At 38.4% G+C, this 18,662-nt stretch overlaps 1 protein-coding gene across 1 annotated transcript; it reads right to left on the bottom strand.

The window, feature by feature from the left end:
- Positions 1-10,713: 10,713 nt before the first annotated feature.
- LOC105055376 (uncharacterized) lies at positions 10,714-17,700 on the bottom strand. The gene is made up of 6 exons (XM_010937158.4): positions 16,583-17,700; positions 12,333-12,388; positions 11,920-12,153; positions 11,496-11,787; positions 11,198-11,394; positions 10,714-11,125 (listed from the first exon to the last, which is right to left on the bottom strand). Exons 1-6 carry the CDS (start codon positions 17,531-17,533, stop codon positions 10,972-10,974), a joined length of 1,884 nt encoding a protein of 627 aa, XP_010935460.1. The 5' UTR covers positions 17,534-17,700; the 3' UTR covers positions 10,714-10,971.
- Between the last annotated feature and the right edge of the window lie 962 nt (positions 17,701-18,662).

The following is an 18,662-nucleotide window of genomic DNA, read 5'->3' as shown; positions in this document are numbered from 1 at the left end:
TCAGTCCCAGAAACTCAAGTTCAAGATTGATCAAAGTTAGGCAGAGTACTTCTTTTGCAAGAAGCAGGATCATCGGAAGAGAAACTGTCCTCAGTATATCACTTTTCTTGATCCAGACAGACCAAAGAAGAAGAAGCAATCAATTGCTGGATAAGGTACTTATGCGATAACACCTTGTAACTTTTTTCTTATAGATACAATGATCTGGATATTGGATACCGAAAGTCATATTCATATTTATAATTCATTGCAGGGTCTTCAAGTCACTAGGAGATTTAGAGAATGCGAGAGATTCCTGAATGTTGGAGATGGAAGATCAGTTTCAATTCTAGCTTTAGGAATCATCAAGCTTGTATTCGAGTCTCAGTATATTATTCTTAATGAGTGTCATTACTGTTCAATTTTTTTTTAAAATATTATTTCTGTAGGCCTTTTGATCAATTTCAATTATGAAATATCAATAAAGAGAAACTTTTGTGATATCATTTTGAATGGTATTATAATTTTATGTGGACAGTTGAACAATGGTATTTATGTTGTATCTAGGCCTAATATAATGTACATTTCAAATAAACATTCTAGAATAGATGATGTCATGAATGCCTACCTTTGGTATTGTAGGCTAGGTCATATCAATAAGAACGAAATGAACAGGTTAGCTTAAAAAAAAAATTTTGATAAAAATGATTATGAATCATTACCTTGAGTCTTGTTTGCTTGAAAAGATGACCAAGTCACTTTTTACTGAAAAAGATGAACAAGCCAGTGATGTGCTGGGTCTGATACATATTGATGTATGTGGACCCATGAGCACATATGTCAAAATAGGATACAGTTACTTCATTATATTTACAGATGACCTATCTAGGTATGGGTACATCTACTTGATGAAACACAAGTCCGAATCGTTTGAAAAATTCAAACGGTTTCCTAATGAAGTAGAGAAACAACCTGAAAAAAATATTAAAACTCTTCAGTCTGACTGAGAAGGTGAATACCTTTTTAGTGAATTTCTGACATATCTAGGAGAGAATGAGATTCTCTCCCAATGGATCCCTTCAGGAATACCACAGCATAATGGCATCTCGGAAAAGAAGAATCGAACCTTGTTGGATATGATTCAATCCATGATGAGGTTTGCAACTCTGTCGATCTCTTTTTGGGGATATATACTTAAAATAGCCTATCTTGTACTCAATAATATTCTAAGCAAGTCAGTTAGTAAGACATCATATGAGATATGGTCAGGACGTAGGCCGAATCTCTCTTACTTTAGGGTTTGGGGGTGTTCGGCTTATGTTAAACGATTATAAACTGACAAGCTCAGTCTTAAGTCCGATAAGTGTAATTTCATAGGGTACCTTAAGAAAATGAGGAGATATTACTTTTACCTGCCTACTGAACAAAAAGTATTTGTCAGCAGTAAGACACACTTTTTGAAAAAAAAAAATTTAATGAAGAAATAAGTACCTTTAAAATCGAGTTTGATGAAGTTCGACAGATAGAAGAACCGTCACTAATGATTGAATCTGAATCGAATTTAATGAGATCAAATCTGGAGCCCAATAAACAAACATCCTTAAGGCGATCCGATAGAGTACTGCGACAGCCGAATAGATACTTAGATTTTTTGGTTCGGGATTGGGATCCTATCGAACTCGATGAGAACGATGAGGATCCGATCACCTACATAGATGCGATGCAGAGGTCTGATTCTGATAAATGGCTTGAAATCATAAAATTCGAAATGGAGTCTATGAAGGTCAATAATGCATGGATATTAGTTGACCCACCTGAAGGGGTTAAACCCATAGGGTATAAGTGGATCTTCAAGAGGAAGAGGAGTGCAGACAGAAAAGTGAAGACCTATAAAGTCTGTTTGGTTGTCAAAGATTATTATCAACATTATGGTATTGACTATGATGAGACATTTTTTTCTGTGGCAATGCTCAAATCCATTCGGATCATACTTGCAATAGCAGCATACTTTGACTATGAAGTCTGGCAAATGGATGTGAAGATAATTTTTTTAAATAGAGAGCTGAACGAAGAGATGTATATGATACAATCTGAAGGATTCATATCCACAGATGAGTCCAAAGTGTGCAAGCTTTAGAGATCTATTTATGGATTAAAACAAGCATCTCGGAGTTGGAACATATGTTTTGATAAGGTGATCAGAATATATGGCTTCGTTAGGAACAGAGAGGAATCTTATATATATAAGTGAAAAATAGTTTAATAATTATACTTCTTATGTTGTATGTGAATGACATTCTCTTAATCGGAAATGTTGTCCCTGTATTACAAAGAATAAAAGTTTAGCCATCGTCACAATTCTTCATGAAGGATCTGGGAGAAGCAGCCTACATCTTAGAGATGAAGATCTATAGGGATAGATCTAAGAGGCTGCTCAGACTTTCTCAATCCATGTACATAGATACCATACTGAAATGGTTTAGCATGGAGAATTTTAAGAAAGGTTATCTTTCGATAGGCCAAAAAATTTTTCTTTCGAAAAGAGATTGTCCGACGACTCCTCAAGAGAGAAAGCGTATGAGTAGAGTTCCATATACTTCGGTAGTAGGTTCAATTATGTACGTAATGATATGTATGAGATCAGATGTGGCATACTCATTAGGGGTAGTGAGTAGATATCAGTCTGATTCAGGAGAAAACCACTAGAAGGTCGTAAAGATCATTCTTAAGTATTTAAGAAATACTAAAGATCAGTGGTTTGTGTATGGTGAAACTGACCTGAAACTAGTAAGATTTACTGACTCCAGCTTTCAGTCAGACCGTGACGATAGCCAGAGTGTGTCGGATTATATTTTTATCCTGAACGGTGAAACGATCTACTGAAAAAATTTCTAGCAGCACACTGTAGCAGACTCTGTTTGCAAAGCAGAGTATATCGCGGCATTCGATGCTGCGAAGGAAGCTGTATGGTTGCAGAAGTTCATCGATCAGCTCGTAGTGACAGCCTTCGTTGATGGTTTGGTCTTGTTATACTACGATAATACTGAAATCATTGCTCAAGCTAAAGAGCCGAGATCCCATCAGCGCACCAAATATATTCTGCACCGTTATCACCTTATCCGAGAGATTGTGGATCGAGGTGACGTCGACCTTCAGAAGATCGACGAGAGGGAGAATCTAATTGATCCATTTACTAAAGCTCTCAGAATCAAGGAGTTTGATGACCATAAATCAAAGATGGATATACAATACTGTACCAATTGACTTTAGTCCAAGTGGGAGTTGTTGAGAAATGTATCTCAAAGTCAATCGTTAGACGATTGTACTCATCTTATAAATTATATATGAATTTTTATTAATAAAAGATATTTGGTATTTCTATTACAAATTGACCATCTTTGAACTCCTATATTGTAATAAAGTCCTTAGGACTATTATTAATTGACAAAGGAAAATTTATCATTAAGTCTTTAAAAATATTCGCAACCAAACGATACGTTATTACTAGGACGATAGCGATATCAAGTGTAGGTCGCTGTATGCCATATGAGTTGGTTGTCCTCTTAATCAAGAAATATGGAGACACTGTTATGGCATGCAGATGGAATGTAGGAGTACATTCGCATTGAACGTGATCATATACTAAGCACTCTGCTGTCAAGAGTAGTTTGTAAAGGGTATGGGTATAAGTATCCCTTCGATCTGAGACCATCACGATGACTTGTAAGCAACTCACTGTACTTTAGTATCGGACCATCTGAATTTCTAAGTGATGGAAGGATACTGAGTGCAGTCAAGTACTTATCAAGTCAGTGTGTGAGTCAAGATGGAATTAACCCCTTTGAATTGGTAGGAGATGCATCAGTGTATTTCAATTTAGCAAAATTTTGATCAAGATAATCCATGAGATGGATTTGAAAGGTTGAAATATAATGTGATTGACTTAATTAAGGTTGACAGTTAAATCCTACGTCATCTTGAGTATTTGGATCAAAAGGATGAATTATACAGTAACCATACGCCAGTAGGTTCTAGAAGGTTGCTTTGCAACACTTCGATCTATCCGGTCGTCGGGCCATCATTGCTAGATGGTTACATCAATTGGTAAAGAAAGTTATTCTTATGCTACTAGCTTAGATTCGAACCTATGGGGTCACACGCATTAGAAGATTTGATCAGATCTGATGGCTGAAGAGTCCAATTGGATTGTGACTCTAGTGAAGAGTCCGACTTGGACTAGGACTCTGTGGGAGAGTCTCACTGAGTTTAGAACTCTACTATTTATGAAGAATTAATTAGTAATTAGATTACTAATTGACTCAATTTGATTAAGTAAAGAGCTTTGGAATAAGTCTAATTGAATTAGATTCAGTTCGACTCAGATTGGGATTGATATAATCAAAGTCGATTATAAAAAAAATTTGATCATGATTCGATCAAAATTTAAACTCGACTAATTTTTAATTGAATTAAAAATTTGATGAGATATTTGAATTTCTAATTGAATTTGATTTGGATTAGAATTGAATTAGAAATGAAGAATCCAAGTGAGATTAGGACTTTATCCTTATCTTTTGCACCACATCTGCACCATGCCAATTTCTCCACGCCTAATTAGATTTGGGTTGTGATTTTTGGCATCATGAGAGAGGATCCAATAAGGGTGGTCAACTATAGCTGATGAGTCATAATATTATTTCTTGCCTAATTCGAATGCGATCCGAATTAGAGATAAGATGTAGACTAGGAAAGAAATTTTTCATATATGGTATATTGTTGGAGCCATATTATTTTTTTTATTTTTTTTTGAAAAATCTTTTGACATGTGAGACTCCAAATTCTTTCTCCATATCCTAATAATTTTTTTAAAATTTTTTGAGATGCCAAAAGGAGGTTTTGGCATTGATTCATGGCACCCTTTCTTGAAAAATCTTAATTTCTAGTCTATAAAAAGGGGACCCCTCTCTTGGACGTCCTATGATCAATTCTCTTGTAGGTTTTTTATTTTCAGAGTCTCTTCTCCGCCTCCTCTCTTCCTCCTTCAGATCTTCTATCACTTTGGAGTGTCCAAGGTGCTTGTAGAAGAAAGAAGAGATCAGCTGTCGAAGTTGTTCGTAGACTAGCATCTCCGAGCCCCTGATCTGCATCAGTCTTCGCATGGATTTTTCTATAGAGGCAAGACGACTTCATGTGGCTGTGAGCGATTTGAGGAACACCCTCTCCAACCATTGGACTAGAAGAAATCTAGATCAAAATTTGTTTGATAACGATCTCTAACTTGTTTTGATTTCTATGGTAGATCTAATAGTTAGATCTAGAATTTCAGCATCGATGAGATCGATATGATTTTTATTTTTAGATCTAAAATACATATTTTTCATATCAAAGATCTTGATATGGTAGTCTAAGATTAGATCTTATACATGTGATTAGGATTAAATTATTTAATTTATTATTTTTACTGCATAAAATTTTAAAATTGTATGTACTGCACTACCGCAAATTTTCTTCAACATACATACATACATACACACATACATACATACATATATATATATACACACACATACATACATACACACACACTCTCTCTCTCGACAAGATCCGAGATAAAAAAATCAAACCTTGACAAAATTTGAGATGAAAAAAACCAACCTTGACAAGATCCAAGGTCGCCCAAAAATTCTCTACAAGATCAGAGGTCACCTTGACAAGATCCAAGATGAAGAAAGCCAATCTTAACAAGATCCAGATCGCCCAAAAATCTTCTACAAGATTCGAAGTCGACCCTGATAAGATCCAAGATGGAGAAAGCCTATCTCGACAAGATCCACGCACTACAAAAAAATTGATTATTAGTGATGGTCAAATGTCATCGCTAATGTTATTAACGATACACAGCCGTCGCTAAAAAGTGATCGAAACAAAGCTCGATGCTAAAGCTACATATTAGCGACGGCACTGTCGTCGCTAATAACAAGTAGTAGCGACAGCAATTAGTGATAACTTTCCATCACTTATAATATTTTTTAAAATTTAAATTTAAAAATTTAAAAAAATATTAACGACAGCTTCTCCATCTCTAATAAGTCGTTGCTAATATTTCTTAGCAACAACTTTGTCGTCGCAACAACCATCACTAATAATTATTTTTAAAAAAATATTTTTAGTAACTATATTTATTAAAATTTATTATAATTTGATTAATAAATAATTATACTTACTAAAATGTATTGTAATTAAATTAATAAGTAACATATATTTATGAATATTATAATAACTAACAATTAACTATCACCATCATAAATAATAAACTAATATTATATATTACATCAAAAATAAATTATATAAATAACACTGCTCAAATATCAAATGCATTACATTAAAACTAAAAAAAAAATGAATGGAGATCCACCTCCTCCTCCTGCTTCTGTTCCTGTACGTCCTCTACAGCAGCAGATAGATGAGAGTCGAATGTCTCGGTATCCTATAATAAAAAAATAAAATATTATTAATAATTTTATAACTAAATTAATTGAAACAGTAAAACTATTATAATTGATGTATCTTAAGCCTAAACCTTTAGAGAGAGAGATATTTTGATATACTACTTCGATTCTCGAATGGATTGTTCTTTTACGTTTCATTCGATAATACGGAGCTATAGACACCTCCAACTAGTATTCTATCAGATGGTTAAATTGAATTTTGACCCCTTAGATACTCTCTTCCTTTTGCTTGAAGTCTAAACCAATACAGAGATATATATTTCGATACACTCCTCTAATTCTCGAACAGATTATTTCTACACATTTCATTCAATAATACGAAGCTATAAACATCCTCGACTTATCCATCAGATAATTAGATTAAATTTTGACATCTTAAATATATTTTTATTCTTATATAAATGGACAGTCATTATATCCCTATTAAGTATTTCTCTATTGTCACATCTCTTACAAAGGCAACAAGTCCGTCCTTGATGTAAGAGTGCCGCATTTCTAAAAGTATAATTATAAAAGTACTCTACATCCTTTTTGTATTCAGTAAAAATCATCCTATCGACTACTCGACGGTCCATCCAACTATGACCCATGGCGCACTACTTGAGGATTCTGCATATACAAATACAAGGTAACAGCTAAATGATTATTTTATCATTTCAAATGACTTATATAATTATTGCATCCTACTATCAACTAATAAGTATAGAAGGTCCTATCCCATTTAGGAATTATATTAATTCTATAGATCAAGTATAGTAATCAAACGATATGCTATAGGGACCAAAAAAAAATTTGACAGCATCTCTCCTTAATTCTCTCCCACATGACGTAAGATGTGTGAGGAGAACTAAAAAAAATATTGTTCAAAATTTTTTTTGAATCCTCACTATACCGTTTGATTACTATAATGATTTATAGAATTAATTATATTTTTCAAACTGTCCATACTGGATAATCAATTGATCAATGTATATAATTCTCCCATCCATACAAAAATATATAAATATACTGATGTCGTAGAATATGTACATTAATTAAAAGACAGATTTATGATTATATGCAATGTAATATTTTTTAAAATTTTTAAATTAAGGGATTCCAAAGTACAGAGCAGCATTGCAAATGGGGAGGATCGGGACGTGCATCCTATGCATGCAGATTGGGATGTGTCAGACGACTAGATCATGCTAGCACATCAACATGGCATCCAAACAAATCTTATCTTGAAGGTTCTAACATACCGAGCAACATTGCAAATGTGGCTAGAAACGAGCCAGACTAGGCCAGGCCACACCCTCTTTAAGCCCGATCCAAAAATTTTTTTGGGCTTCAGGCTGGGTTTAGGGCCTAAAATCTTTTAAAATATGAGGCTCGAGCCTGGTCCGAATCTAATCGATCGGTCCATATCATTTATGATGGGTTGGAAGTAAACTCATCAATGCTGTTGTCCGGATCTTGCCAATTACCTCCGAGGGACAGATGTTTTCCACTAAAAGCACATTCGTCATCGAAAAATTCCTCGAGCTGCTTCGACCACCGTCGAATAGATGAGCGAGCTAGAGCCGATCCGACGATGGTTCGACCTCGAACCCCTACCGTCGAAGATAGTGATGCTACTCTCATCGGAGAGCTCTCCAGAGTGGTTCCACTTCTCGAGAGCACCGCCGAATATGAAATTTCGTACGGCAGCAGAGCTCGTCCGGATCTTATCAGTGATCGAGAATGCACTTCTCATGCATAAATTAAATTCAAATATTATTAATTTAAATAAATATGATAAATTTAAATTTAAATATTAATTTAAAGAGAAGGGAATCGGGTATGGCGACAGCTCCGTCGTCGTCGCTAATACTCACCATGCAGGGAAGAAGATCTACTCGATCCGACTGGGGTGTAGGTCCGATGGCACGGCTGGGGAAGAAGGGGGAGGTTAGGGAAGAAGGAAAAGGCATGGTATGACAGATCCGACAAGGGGAAGCCGATCTGATGGGGCACTATGGCAGGGTAAGAAGGGGAGAGGTCGGGAACAAGCGGGGAGGCCGTGGCGTTGGGGCAATGGCTTCGAGAGGCTGCTAGCAGTGCCAGGTGAAGAAGGGGGCTCGGGGATGCGGGCTCTGGAATAGCCAATCCAACACGGGGACGTCAGATTTGAGGCAGGGACGATGGCGCGGTGGGGGAGAAGGGGGATCGGAGGTGGGGGAAGAAAGCGGAGGCAGCAAGGAATAGAACCGAGCTTGTTGAGGATCGAGGGAGATTTTGGAACAGATTATTAATGACGACTGAGTTGTGTCGCTAAAGCCATCGCTAATAATAATTAAATTTATAGCGATGGCTTTCTATCGTTAATAACCAAAAATACCGTCGCTAATATGTCTTTATGCTTTTAACGGCGGGTTTGATTTTCATCATAATAAGTTATCGATAAATAGTAGTATTAACGACGGCAAAGAAGCTATTGCTAATACGTTCTTTGTCATCGCTAATACGCTTATTTCTTGTAGCGACGGTTGCTTAAAAATCCTCGACAGAATCCAAAGTAGAAAAAGCCATTGACAAATACACATCAGTAATCTATATCAAAAATTTAACCGAAAGAATGCAGCGGTTCACTTGAAAAATCAAACAGCATGGATTTGCCACCTCGAACAAGCTAAATTTTTTTTTATGGACTATTTTTATCGTACGAAGTGATCTTTTCGAACTCAAAAATGGGAGGCAAGTATTGCGGGGTCATATCACCTCAGTCAATTTTCTCGAGACTCAGGAGCTCTCGGATCGACAAGAATACCAATATGAGTCTTGATTATAAACCTCATCAGAAGACCGACAGTTGAGCTCATCAGAAGACCGACGTCATCAAATGACCGACCTCATCAGATAGCTGACTTCATCAGAAGATTGACATCTGATACATGGCAGCATCAGAAGACCTCAGCCTCATATTGATTTGCAAGTCAAATATCCCATGCCAGCACTGTACTAAATCAGATCGATTAATTATTGACTTTATGTTATAACAGCTGACGTGCTTAGTTTATATTAGCAGGACATCGATTTTAGCCGACCTCTCACTCAGCCAATAAGGCTTCAAATCAGTTATCTTCCAGCTATATTATAATTGTATTACAGCTATGATACAATTATTTCTTAGCTCATGATAGTTCATAACTTCTCTAAGCTGACTATTCTGTTATAACAAATTTTAGATGGTTGTCTATAGCCATCTAACAAACTGATAATGGCCTAACAAACTTTCCTAACGGCTTAAGTAGGCTCTAGCATCAGAAGACATCAGCCTCATATTGATCTGCAAGTCAAACATCCATTGTCAGTACTATACTAAACCAGATCGGTTAATTACCAACTTGGTGCTATGACAGCCAATCTGCTCAATTTATATTCGCGGGGCATCTGTTTTAGCCAACCTCTCACTCAGTTAGTAAGACTTCAAGTTAGTTATCTTCTGACTATATTACAATTGTATTACAATTATGATACAGCTATTTCCCAACTCATGACAGTTCATAACCTCTCTACAGCTGACTATTCTATTATAACAAATTTCAAGTGGTTGTCCGTAACCATCTAACAAACTTATAACGACCTTAGCAGGCTCCCTCTATATAAAGTGGGACAGAATACTCTTTGAAAGGTAAGATATAACTCACAGAACTCAGACTCTACTGAACTCTTTCTAATTCTCCTATCAAAAAAAATCTGAGTTCTCTCCATTCCAATTTATACTCCTTACTCTCTACTTCTCTATTTTCCACCATTTGTTATCAAGACTCCGACTAATTCAAGCATCGGAAGATCTTAAACTGAAGAATACCGTACTAATTTTCGGACTTCTTTTGCAGAATTATTCATGATTTTCATCGACTTAACCCTTAACAACTCTTTGGCTTGGTTCAAATAGCAATCACTAGCTAAAGCCAGGGTATCTCAAATTAGATTTCGTCTATTAATGTAAGACCCTTTGTTTTTTTGTATCTTGTTTAGTTCAAGTAAGATCTATCACAAGCCTACAAATTGACCGTATTTATAGCAGCGAGTGCAGCAAGGCAGGTTTAATGTCTGAGACTCATTGATGACACATTTGGCCACAAATGAATGATAATCCTGTAAACAGCAAATTTGAATACTGTAAAATGCCTTTTCGCAAGATTGACTACTCTCTCCCTCTCTCTCTCTAAATAACAAACAATAACAAAAACATTAACAATGATACGAATATCCCTATGTGCATTCGCACATTCTCTTTGGTAGTTACAATGAAGGTTACATGGTTTTCTTCTCTCTAACCTCTGTTTTTCTATAGGCGTCATCTACAAGCATCTGACTGTACTACTTGCTGTAAATGTCCTCTGAGAATAACCTTTTTAAAAACCTTTGTCATATCACTTTAATACTGACAACCTATTACAAAATCACTCGCATCTGATGTTGCCAATCATTCTATCTATAGCCAACAGAGACCACTTTAGTAGTACAAAGACCAATCATATTTCTTGTAGACTATCTTGATAGGGCCTCCATCATTCAAGAGATGCATCAATAAACCTGCTTTACTTGCATCCAGGTAATCCAAGATCCACTTCAAGATCTCTTTATCTTGTCCAAAATCAACACTGTACCTGTAGGGATAGTCTTAGCTAGATCAGTAATACAACTTAGAAAACATATTAGCTGATCACTTTGAATCTTACCATTTGATGATGCCTGTAAGACGAACAATTCTGTTCTCCAAATCCACCTCTGCTTCACCACCATGGAAGAACTCCCTTGCAGCATGTCTCAGTTCTGCTTCAATCCCTTGGGTAGAGAAGAATCGCACAATAGGGCTTGACCGTGTCCCATCACACAATCCGAAGTGGATCAAGAGGTTCGGTTTTGGTGGTACCAACTGAATGCATTGATAGAGGAACTAAGGTGAGTTTAGGAGCTAAAGATTCCATTTTCTTCACTGCTCTGGTGAAATGATACAAAGCAAGCAAAGGCCAGTACCTCCAAGCGCGGGTCTCCGGTGCTAAATGGCTTGCTAATTGAGTAAGGTTGCCGCCTGTTTGATCTTAGGATTCCATCTTTGATCGAAGAGAGAGAGTAGGGACTGCCACCAATCATATAGTGGAAGTCACTGAAGAAGGCAGACCTCCTGTCAATAATGCCCTGCCGGTTGACCCTAACAATGGCATGGATGATCATGGCATTGTACAAGTTCATGAAGAAGGTCAATTTCTCATTCCCCGACAGGGTAAAGACATCAACTCGTTGCAGGTCTTGGACCACATTCACATATCTGTTAGTATGATCACAAAGCACCAGCTGAGTAATGATGAAACCAGCTGTGTCCTAAAAAACTGAAGGCTAGTTTCATTAGTAGTACATCTTGCAACTGTGATTCTGGTTAAGGTTCAGGGGGAATTCATACCTTCTGAATTCCTCACTCACACTGATGCGGGCATAATCAAGATGGCGCCTATCATCAGAGGCATAGGCCTCTAGTATAGCAGTCATCAGTTTGGTGAGCCTACATGCCACTTCAGTAACTGGCTTAGGCTCATTGTCATTGGTAGAGCCTCTAAAATTGAAGCATTTGGGGATAATGGGATCATGCTCAAGAAAACGATAAAATTGATGGTTTGCATCTTCAAACTCGTTCTCTCTGTAAAATTTCAATTATTAGGCATAAGCATGTTTTTGTTTTGCCTATTTACTTTGTTTATGACATACAAGTCAAGAGCAATAAGTCAACGAGATCAAAGAAAAAAGAAAGTGAACTGGATCTCAACGCTATGAAGTGAGAGACTGTGTACTGGTCAGGGAATGAAAGTGGAGACTCACCGGAATATGTGGTGGATGAAATGTTTGCTTGCAAGCTTTTTAGCAACTTCGACACCCTACAGAGAAGAGTATTGTCTTCATTATTTTAAAAAGCAACCAAATTTTAGGAATCTTGCCAACCGATGTACAGAGCTGTACTGTATTCTACTAGTCTCTAGTCAAATGGACATGCCAAAGAACATCGAACTTTTCAACTACTTGAACATTATCCATAGTTGTCAAATATCCTAGGACAAAATTTTCAAAGCATTCTGAAATAATTTATCCATTCATATATTTCAATTATTGATTAAAACTTGCATTTTTCTTACTAAACCATGATAAGTATCCATGTCACATGATTTAAAGATACATTGATAACAATTAATGCAACACAGTAGCAAGACATTATTTGTTCTACACAAAATATAAACAACTTAAACAACACTACAAGGCTATGAGGCAATCTATCTACATAATCTAAATATGCATATATAAACAATTTAAACAACAAAAACTAAACACTTAGTAGCCCATATATTTAAAATTATCACTGGAGATCGTTGACAACCCTAAGCAGATATATGTAATCCAAGTCATCGACAAACATTTGATCACAAAAAACCAGAGCAGATTATGAAGTCAATCATATGAACATAACAAATTTGTACATAATCATGAAATTAACGCATTCATCATTGAACATGACCACTGACTGCCCTTAGCAGATCTATGCAATATGACATAAAATGCTGTATATCAGTTTCCAGAAAAGATATGAAATGCTAAAAACAAATGATGAATATGCATGAGCGTCTTGATTTTTAACTGCCTTAGCAAATAAATGAGGGTGAGTTGATGATGAATCGGAATTTCTATCTGTTGCTCTGCCTTTAAAATTTTATCATAACAGCTCGTGATCATATTATTGTCATCAAGCCCTATAAAACGTTCTATTCTTCCTCCAAAAGCCTTTGTTATATTTACATTTCCAAAATTTTATGTGATTAGCAAGGCATAAGATCCAAAATATTCATTTATTCAACAACTCATCAATATGCATTAGTGAAGGATGACACTACCTTTCCTCCAGCAAAACTGAAGATTAAAACTTTAGCCCCACGACCTATAAATAACAACTAGGATACATTTTATAAGCCATACAAAATACCCAAATCAAAGTACAGCATTTTTCTTTCCCAACAGTATTCCGAATTTAATCAATTCTGCTGATAAACTCCCAACTCAGGGCCAAGCAATGTTGAAGGGGTCCCTTCTGGATCCACGGCTCTGCGCTCATAGCCCCATGCTGTGCTCAGAACTAGAGAGAACACAAAGGCGTTGATGAATTAGAGGTTGACAAGGCGCGGACCGCCATCGAAATCGCCGGAGATGGGCGTTGCCCTCTCCCCGTGCTTCTTCTCGGCCGCCACCCCCTAACAACCAACACCGGCCAGCCAACCAGCTCCCCCACCGGCGGTAGTCGAGGATCAGGTCAGGGCTCGTGGATTGTGGGGTAGGGGTTTGTGAGACGGAGGAAATTTATGAGACTGGCGATAGGGTTTATGAGATAACTTTAAAAAAAATAAAAACATTACACAGCTGATCAATGGTAAGGGTGTCCAAATTATGCGGCTTCACTCCCCGAAAAAAAAAAAAAATCATCCCCAAACGTCAGCAAATATAAATTTATGCGGATTAATGTACGCATAGGACTTCCATGCATTCGCAGTCGATGTCTGCAGAATTAGTTCTATGCGGACGTAAATCCGCTAAGTCCGCATAAAAACTTGATGCATTCATCACCTTAGTGTCCGTATAATTATTTCTATACGGTCTCACGTCCACACAAGAATTTCATGCGTTCATCATTGAGTAACCGCATAACCAACTCTATGTGGATTTACTTCCACATAAGAATACCATGCATTAACCATCGAGAGTCCGCAGAATTAGTTATATGCAGCAATATGTCTGCATAATAATGTTATAAAACCATCAACTAGTATCCGCATAGAATCAGCTCCATGTGGATTTAATACCACATAAAATGTTTGTGCATTAATCATCAAAAATCTACATACTTTTTTTTATAGGAATCAAATTCTGCAGTTTTATATCCGCATAAGAATTTTATGAAGATTTTACGAGAATTCATCGTCGAAAACTCACAGAATTAAATCCGTGCAGATTCGTATATGCATTATAATTTTATACATCTATTGCGAGTGTCCATGTATTCCATTGTATGCGGATTTAGGATCGCATAACAAACCTTATGCATCCGTTGTTAATTGTCCGCATGTTAACCGCTATGCTATGCAGATATAAATTTTGCATAAGCATGTTATGCATCGATTGTCGACTATCCTCATAAATAGTTTCATGCAAAATTTTTTTGCATAAAATATTTATGTTTCCACATAATTAGTTATATGTAGACAAACATGCATAAAAATATTATGCAACCATCGCCCTATGTCCGCATAACTAACAATACGCGGATTACCCATGCATAAAAAATTTATGCGCCCATTCTTTAGTGCCCGCATAATACGATCTATGTGCATTTGTACCACATAAGAAGTCTATGCACCCGTGCCGGTGCCATAGAATTATTTGTATGCGGACTTATGTCTGCATATAAACTTTGTGTCTGTTGTCGATTTTCCACCTATTTAGTTGTGTGCAGATGAAATTCCACACAAATTTTATGCAAGGTTCGTTGATTATTGTCCTCCTAAATAGTTCTATGCGTGATTCCATCCGCATAAACTGATTATCGTCCATTTACGATTGTCCGCATAGCTAGTTTATGTGGTTTTTAATCTGCATAAAAACTTTGTGCAACCGTAGCCAGGTGTCATCACAGTAAATCTATGCAGATTTTCTTATGCATAAGATTTTTATGGGACCATTTTCAATGTCGGCAAAATTATTTCAAGCGGAATTTCTTCCGCATAAAATATTTATGCATCCATCATCGGTTATCCTCATAAATTATTCTATGCAGAATTTCATCTGCATAAAACATTTATGCATCCTTTAGAAATAATCCGCATATTTAGTTATTTGCGGACTCAAGCCGCATAGAAATTGTATGCAACCATCTTAAGGTGTCCGCATAATTAGTTCTATATGTACATCGTATGCATATAAATTTTATGCGTCCATCTTTTGGTGTCCACAGGATCAGTTCTGCGTGGACACGTCTCCGTCGGTTGTCTGCAGAATTAGTTCTATGCGGACTCACACCCGCAGACAAATTTTATGCGTCTGTCTGCCAGCAAATTAATTCTATGCGGATTGATGTCCATATAAAGTTTATGCAATCATCTTAGGGTGTGCACAAACTTATTCCTATGCGGAATTGGCACGTTCCAAATTCCTAATAAGTGGATTTCCACCCGCATAGAAATTTTATGCGGAAGAGAGACTCCATGGTGTTCAAGTCCCCGCTCGATCAAGATCAGATGGTTTAACGTTTAGAATAGGCCCCAAGGCGTGCAAGATGGCTTCTCCTCGCCACCGCCCCGCCACCTCCACCAACGCCGAGCTCTTTGTTCGCCACCCCCCACCCCGCTCCGCCCTCGGGATCGCCAAGGATGCCTCGACACCTCTCTCCGCCGTCGATCTCGACCCATGGCGCACTCTCCTCCCCCGGAGGTAAAATTAGGCTACCCTTTAGGATTTGGGGAGGGGGGACACGACATGGAACCTAGGTCGAGGGCGAGAACATGGAGGAGCGGAGCAGGACGAAGACAAGGAGAAGCAGAAGGGTAGAGTAACCTTTAATTTTGCGCGGTTGACTTAATAAAATTAATATTAGAGAATTTGACATATTATTTTATTTATTGGCCGGACGAAGAGAAGGACAAGTCAGCAACTACGTCAACAGGATAGGCATAAAGATTAGAATATTTTTTATATAAACAAAAGACGGCTCCCGTGACGACATCACGAATAGGATAGTGGTAGAAAAATGTGGCAAAACCCCAGGAGAATAAGAATAAAATTGGCAAAACTTTAAAAAAAGAAAAAAGAAAAATATATGGAAGTTTTGAATTGCAATATCATAAAAATTATTGCTACGGAACATTTAATGAAAACAGTAAATTAAATACTCACTAATAAATACTGTCAATTTGTTGGATTAAGTTAAACGTATCTCTTAGATGCAACATAATCAAAGAAATCGTATCCACGCGCTTTCGATCGAACGGTCATAATTAATCACTAAAATTTATCACATCGGTAAAAAAAACTCGTACCTTTTTCCGGCCACAATCGAGGTGGTGGATAATCGCCTCCACCAATTCGCTTCCCGCGAAACATTTCTTGACGAAAGTGATCTTAACCAATCGATCGCTAATAGCCACCTTCTGCCTCAAAACCCTCACGATCTCCGCCATCTCGTCCGTCCGTTCTCGCCCCGCCAACACATCCTCGTCGTCCAATCCGAAGATAGGCGCCCTCGGCGCCGTCTCCGGGCACCGCTCCCTGGCCATCTCCCTCACCGTCCGATCGAACTCCCCGCTATTCCGCAGCGCGTTCAGGGCTTCCAGCCCGCCCAACAGCTTCTCGTTCACGAAGATCTTAGGCACCGCGGCGCTTCCCGTCCGTTGGATCAGCTCCTTCTCTCTTGATGGGAAGACGTCGATGTTGATCTCAATATAAGGTAGAGATTTCTCCCGTAGGAACGATCGGACGGCCCCGCAGTCGCGGCAGCTGGATCGCGAGAAGAAGGCTACCCACCCCTTGATTTCCCGACGACCCTGGCCGTCGATCGGGACATCCTTATCGTCAAGTTCCTCTTTTGGCTGCACGATCACCTTGAGATCGGAGAGGTGAAACTCCTCCGGCGCGTTGGGCCGAGGGGTCGCAAGCCCCGGCGGCGGTGCCGGTTGCGGGAAGGGGGAAGGCGGGCAGAAGATCTTCTGACTCCACTGCCCAAAGATATCGATTTGATCATCTCCAGCGAGCTTCCTCTCGGAATCTTCGCCGTTATCGGCTTGATCGGTGATTTTTTCGCCGGAATCTTGCGTCGGAGATTCCGAGTTGTATTGATCACCTTCATCGCCGGCAGAATCTTTCTTTTCCTGTGGGATACTGGCGGCGGCTCCCATATACGGGTGCTTTTCATCGAGGTCGATTTCCTTGCCGTGTTCGCTGGGGTGGGATTCAACCGAGAGAGGGATATCCACCAGTCCCTCCTCCCCCATTAATACCCGGACTAAGAGATATAATTGAAAAAAACAAAAAAAATAAGAAAAGAAACGCGAAGGTTTCAGAAAGGAAACAAAGTGTTCGGAGACGAAAGAGTGGAGAGTAAAGAAGAAGAGAGCGTTTTTATTTGATGGAAAGAAGCGGAAGGGAAGTGATTTGGTTTTGAAGCTCTAGAGAAGCGTTCAAGCAAGCGGAAGTGGTCAGACGTTTACTCAGCCTTCAGTACTCGTTATCCGTTATGTATTGCGTGGGAAGCCGGGAAGGTTCTTCGACGGAGGTCATTAATGCAAGCGGAGGTGGGATTTTTTATTCTGGGTGCACGGTGGAGGTGGGGGCCGTTGGTCGTTTTCGGTATATTGAATTGTTTGTCGTCAGAGCAGAGCGAGCCTTGTGGATGGGTTCCGGTTGTTTCTTTCGCTTGAAAGAATGTTTCCCTTCTTTCACGACATCAGCTGTTGGATTATATAATATCAGCTTTACGAGCTGTGCAAGATACGATCCAACGGTTGATGTCACAAAAAACAGTCGATCATTCTTCCTTGCGAAAGATACAACCGGCATTCGCTTGTGGACCCCACGAGTCACGCATTGCGCATGCCGTGCCAGACGGATAAGGGAAGTTTGTGTGGCTCAATTAAAGCAAGCGTCCGGAAAGACTACATTCATGACAGAAGGGAAACCCATGGCGGTTCATGATGTGCGGAAACCAGAAGGGTCGGGCCCACATGCTCTGTCATGGGTGGATGGTTTGGTGCGTTGCGATGTAGGTGCAACAAGTATTCCGTTGGTTTTTATTTTCTTCCTCGGATGCAAATCAGTTGGGCGCGAAGGTTGCCTTCGCGCCGCGGAAAGTAACCAGCATCTTATCATGGCGCTCAGTGGCCGGTGCTTTTCTGAACGGGTCTAGACCTGGTTTTTCAGCTCAAGGGTCGGACCGGAATCTGACCCCATCCTTTAAATAAATAAATTGGACTAAGATTTGCATTGATCTGAGCCGGATCCGAATTCAATTATTTAAATTAATATATATATTTTAAATATTCTTAGAGTTTTACAAAATTACACCTTTAACATAATCCTCAAATTCCTAGTCCCATCCCCTCCATGCTTCACCATATCTTTTTT

The sequence above is a fragment of the Elaeis guineensis genome, chromosome 12 (assembly GCF_000442705.2).
Source record: "Elaeis guineensis isolate ETL-2024a chromosome 12, EG11, whole genome shotgun sequence".
Taxonomy (NCBI): Eukaryota; Viridiplantae; Streptophyta; class Magnoliopsida; order Arecales; family Arecaceae; genus Elaeis; species Elaeis guineensis.
The sequence above is the reverse complement of the archived record's forward strand: the minus strand, read 5'-3'. Positions and strand labels throughout refer to the sequence as shown.